We start from the raw sequence: 4869 nt of genomic DNA, 5'->3' as shown, positions 1-4869 counted from the left end.
CATACTACTACTGCACCAAGTAAGGGACGGCTGAGCAGGGACTCAGCAAAACTGATCGGCCCGTGGATCGGTTCATTTTACCGATCCTGCTATTGTGGCAATATCGGTGCCGATATCCGATCCCAATATCGGATCAGTGCATCCCTAATTTTAGCCAACTGCCATTTTTTTGTCATAATTCAGGAACCCATTCACTCTAATAATGCAAAGATACAAACATAACCAAAATAGGATTTTATTCAACAAAAAAAAAAAAAAAACTGTTAGAACCATATAGAAACTATGGCTTAACTGGTATTCCTTGACTGCTGCTAGGTCAAGAAACAAAACCAATAAACTCTTAATGAGTTAATATAACCCAAGTTCCTCAAAGTTTAGGGGAAAAAAAAAAAAAAAAAAAAAAACAACAACTCTTGTGGGGGATTTTCAAGGCAGGAGATTTTTCCTTAACAAAAAACATTCAACATGAAATGATAAGCCTAAGAACCTCATGAGAATTTGGTGATTGAAAAGAGAAAAAAAAAAAAAAAAATAAAAAAAAAAATCTAAGATCATGTGAGAAGTCTTTGAAGAACATTTGTCACTTGAAAAAAGCCATTTGAAGCAGTTTTTCAGCAAATGTAGCTCAATCCACTAGAATTATTCTTCAAAGTGGAATTTTCCATAATAACCAGTGTAATTTTTTTTTTTTTTTTTTTAACATATAAAACGAAGCATAGTATATAGCTATAACATTTCTGGACTAGTCAATAGATGAGTCTTTAACATGCAGAAAAAAAAAAAAAAAAAAAAAAAAAAAAGGGGGGGGGGGGGGGGGGGAAGCAAAACAGACTTCCAAGATTAAATCCTAAATGTTTCCCTCTTAAATCCTAAATGTTTCCCTCTTAAGTTTAAGGGTCAAAAAAATAAAATTAAAAATCAATAAGTGGGGTGAAAAACTATACCTGCCATTCTGTAGGGTCTGGTCACCAAAAAAAAAAAAAATTATTCACAATGGTAAGCTATATTATACACCAGCTAGATGGCACATCTGTACATTTTTCTTCAGGACAGCTATACAAAATTTACACTTTTATACATTTTACTTACAGGCGCAGAGTTGTCATCACTTAGTCTCAACTCCCTTGGTGCCATTAGATGGGCGCCAAAGGAGTTGAAAGATATGTACCTTTAAATTTGTAACAAAAGTTCACACTTTGCGAAAATATATTAATTTATTTGTAGAAAAAAAAAAATATATAAAGTTTTAACAATGACAAGATGTTTTTTTGTCTAAAGTATGCTTTTGTAAAATCCTCTACCACAGGTCGAAGAATAGCCCAAGCTTGTATTGCATCCCGACTCTGGCAAATGATGGGTGGGTGACAGCAATAACATCTCCTTTGTGCCGTCTCAGAAGCCATGAGCAAAGACTGCTGTTCAGTTAAAAATGAAAAACTTTTACACATGAGTTCACCGGATCATGTATGCCAGGCTTGCTCCAAGACCTGCTACTCCTGCAAAGGCCATCAAAACAGTCCTTAGTCCACTTTCATAGTCCTCAACATGAAAGAACTCCACACAGCCCTCCTGTAAAACAAAAAAATGAATGGTAAATCTTCTGAGATTTGACCAACAGCTCATTCAAATATTAAATGGAGTGTAACATTTATAGGATTAGACATTCAACCACAAAAGTTAGCCTCCCTATCCCCGTCTTGAATGGTACCATTGGCACTTTTCCACTGCAAGTACCGGCTCGGCTCCTCTTGGCCCTGCTTGGCTCGGTTTGGTTTTCCACTGCATGGTACGGTGTTGGAACAGTACGGTTTGCTTTTCCACTAAAGTAAAGTGGGTGGGATAACAACGATTCTCTGACCAATCAGTGGCTAGTAGTGACAAACAGTCAAGGCTGCATGCAAAGGATTGTGGGATATGGTACCTGTACGGCCCTCTTGGAACCCCAACCGAGGTGGTACTGTTTAAGTGAGCCGTACCGTTCCATGTAGTGGAAAAGCGCCGCCGTACTGAACCGTTCGAACACCGTACCATGCAGTGAAAAGCGCAAAAGAGCCGAACCGTTCGGCTCCATGCAGTGGAAAAGCGCCATAAAAAGGAAGAACTTAACTAGCTAAAAGCAAAACTACACCACCATACTAATGGCACTTTTCCACTGCAAGTACCGGCTCGGCTCTACTCGGCCCGGTTTGCTTTTCCACTGCTGGTACGGTGTTGGAACAGATCGGTACGGTTTGCTTTTACACTAAAGTAGTACTAAAGTTAAGTGGGTGGGATAACAACAGGGTGGGTGGGATTCTCTGACCAATCAGTGGCTAGTAGTGACTGCATGCAAAGGATTGTGGGATATGGTACCTCTTGGAACCACAATCGAGTAGGTACGGTTTTTGAGAGCCGTACCGTTCGGTTCCATGCAGTGGAAAAGCGCCACCATACCATACCGAAACGTTACTACACCATACCATGCGGTACCAGCAGTGGAAAAGCACAAAAGCGAGCCGAACCGTTCGGTTCCATGCAGTGGAAAAGCCCCATAATACTACTATACAAGTGACAGTCATCACATTCATCGTAGTAATGGGTAAAACCCATTAGTATTGGGCTGTATTGCCATCTGTGTCCAACTAGGGATTTTTGTCTGCATTTCTGGTCAACCAAAAGTTGAGGTAAATCTCATGATTTGCCATCTGTATTTTCTCAATCACTTTTCTCTGCCAGGAAAGCCAGACTGCTACAACTAGCTGTTCCAAGTCTGAGTCTCAGAGTTATGAAGCTACATGTTAAAGCAAAGGTCAGGAAACTAGCATTAGGAGAGGTCACCAGTGCAACCTCTCCAGACATCAGATCCTTCAGGCTGAAAGATATTTTTCATGCTGTAGAAGTAGTACTATACATGCTGTGGAAGTAGTACTATATGCTCTGGGGTGGGGGGGGAGAAGACACTCAAAACGTCGTCATCTTTTAATTGCATCTTAAGAAGTTCTGCCCTACATCTCTAAGATGCGCCATCTTTCCATTGTCTGTATCCTGGGAATCTCCATTCTCCACACATCCAACCCAACGGGAGTCCAGCAATAGCGCAAAACTTACCCAACTATTGTGTTGTACAATCCAGTCTCTCTTTTGGGTCATAAGATATTCTGCAAAGTTGTCTGCCAGTTGGCGAATGCAGTGCTCACACTTTATGCTCTTCAAATGTTTAGCCACAAAAGCACCAAAGCTTATTAAGGTAACAATCCGACCCCAGTTCGTAATCCCATCGTTGAAGACCATAGAAGGAACTTCGGAAAGTTTCTGAATGTCGTTTTCGTTTTGTATAGCCAACCTCTGCAACATTCCTGGAAAAGAGAGAAGACTACTAAATATCCAAGTAAATATCTGGAAAAAACACATTTCTAGTAATAGCTTCAAAGCCAGGCGTTCCAACATGATCAAAACTTAGCCTAAAGTTAGTCTGGGTGTGCGAGTTTCCAATGTCCACTACCTAGAACCAAAGCCATTTTGACATGCCAACTTTGGGGAACAAGGGCTAAGAGGAGGAATGCTGATGGGAAGACGTAAAAGGAACCTATCATAGTTTGCTCCCACAGGACTTGCTGATGGACAAAGAATTTTCTTCTACGCTTGGTCACCCTGAAAGGTTCTTTTTCTTCCATACTCTGCCATTACATAGTTACATAGTAGGTGAGGTTGAATAAAGACAATAGTCCATCCAGTTCAACCTGTGTAGGTGTGTGTGGCTGTAATCATCTCTCATACCCCTGAATGTTCTGATTCTTGAGATGCAAGTCTAAGTCTTTTGAAAGCCACCATACTTCCCACAGAAACCACCTCTTGTGGTAGAGAATTCCACAATCTTGTAGCCCTAACAGTAGTAAAGAACACCACACGTTGCCTGAGGTTAAAACGCTTCTCCTCTAATCGCATTGTATGCCCTCGAGTCCTCATGCAATCCTGGAACAAGTATGTGCAGATCAGATGTTTTGATGCTTCTACTGGTTCCATCATTAGACCAGGTCAGTGACTTCCTTATTAGTAAAGGAATGAAAAATTCTGACCTTGTACCTTTAAAATTGAGTCTCTCAAATTTATATCTTCAAAAACGCTCCTTTAATAACAAAAGCAATACTTCCGATACTATGATGCAAATAGCAACTAGGTTCCCCATTGCACATAGCAACTAGGTTCCCCATTGCACTTCGAAGACGAAATTTGATTGGCTGCTGCAGACAGCAATTTCATTTTAGCTTCAGTTACCGTAAATCAGCCCACAGCTGTTCCCATTCTTCACTAATACAGTAAACTTCTGCAATGGCAAAAGCAGAAGCAGTCCTTGAGCAAAAGTAGCTTTTTGCACATCAGCTCACAAAGTGCAATAGTAATGGAATGCAGACTCCAAGCAATGTATTGCCATCAGAACAAGATGAAGATGGTGTGTTGCTTTCCCTAATAAAAATGAGGCCACTGTACCAAAAAGGACATGACTGCTGCACAGGAATCAGGGAAAAAAAAAAAAAAAAAGTGGCTAACACATAGGGACCAATTCACTAATATGCAGGACTGCTTTCAATGCACTAAACCTCGCAACAAATCTGATCAAACTGTTGTATCCACAAACCTGAAACTCAGCGTTTTCCATTGCATGCAAAATAAAGGTTAATATGTAAAAGTCTCCATCTTAGATATTACTATAGGTTTTTATCCTTACTTCCAACTGGTTCTAAAGAGCCCCCCCAAAAAGGCAACTAAAAGAGCCCCCCCAAAAAAAAGGCAACTAAAAGAGCCCCCCCAAAAAAAGGCAACTAAAAGAGCCCCCCCCAAAAATAAAAGGCAACTAAAAGAGCCCCCCCAAAAAAAGAGGCAACTAAAAGA

The 4869-nt window shown here is 40.5% G+C and overlaps 1 protein-coding gene across 1 annotated transcript in view; it reads right to left on the bottom strand.

Annotated features, from left to right (window-relative positions):
* Positions 1-1431: 1431 nt before the first annotated feature.
* Positions 1432-4869, bottom strand: part of MCL1 (MCL1 apoptosis regulator, BCL2 family member) — a 7793-nt gene continuing 4355 nt past the window's right edge. Inside the window, exons 2-3 of the mRNA XM_082274830.1 lie at positions 3088-3335; positions 1432-1569 (exon numbers count right to left, since the gene is read on the bottom strand). Of these exons, the coding sequence (XP_082130956.1) occupies positions 1453-1569; positions 3088-3335 (365 nt within the window). The 3' untranslated portion in view covers positions 1432-1452. The remainder of the gene's footprint in view (positions 1570-3087; positions 3336-4869) is intronic.

Source organism: Pelophylax lessonae (genome assembly GCF_965119305.1).
Source record: "Pelophylax lessonae genome assembly, chromosome: 13".
Taxonomy (NCBI): Eukaryota; Metazoa; Chordata; class Amphibia; order Anura; family Ranidae; genus Pelophylax; species Pelophylax lessonae.
This window is presented reverse-complemented; position numbering and strand designations above follow the sequence as displayed.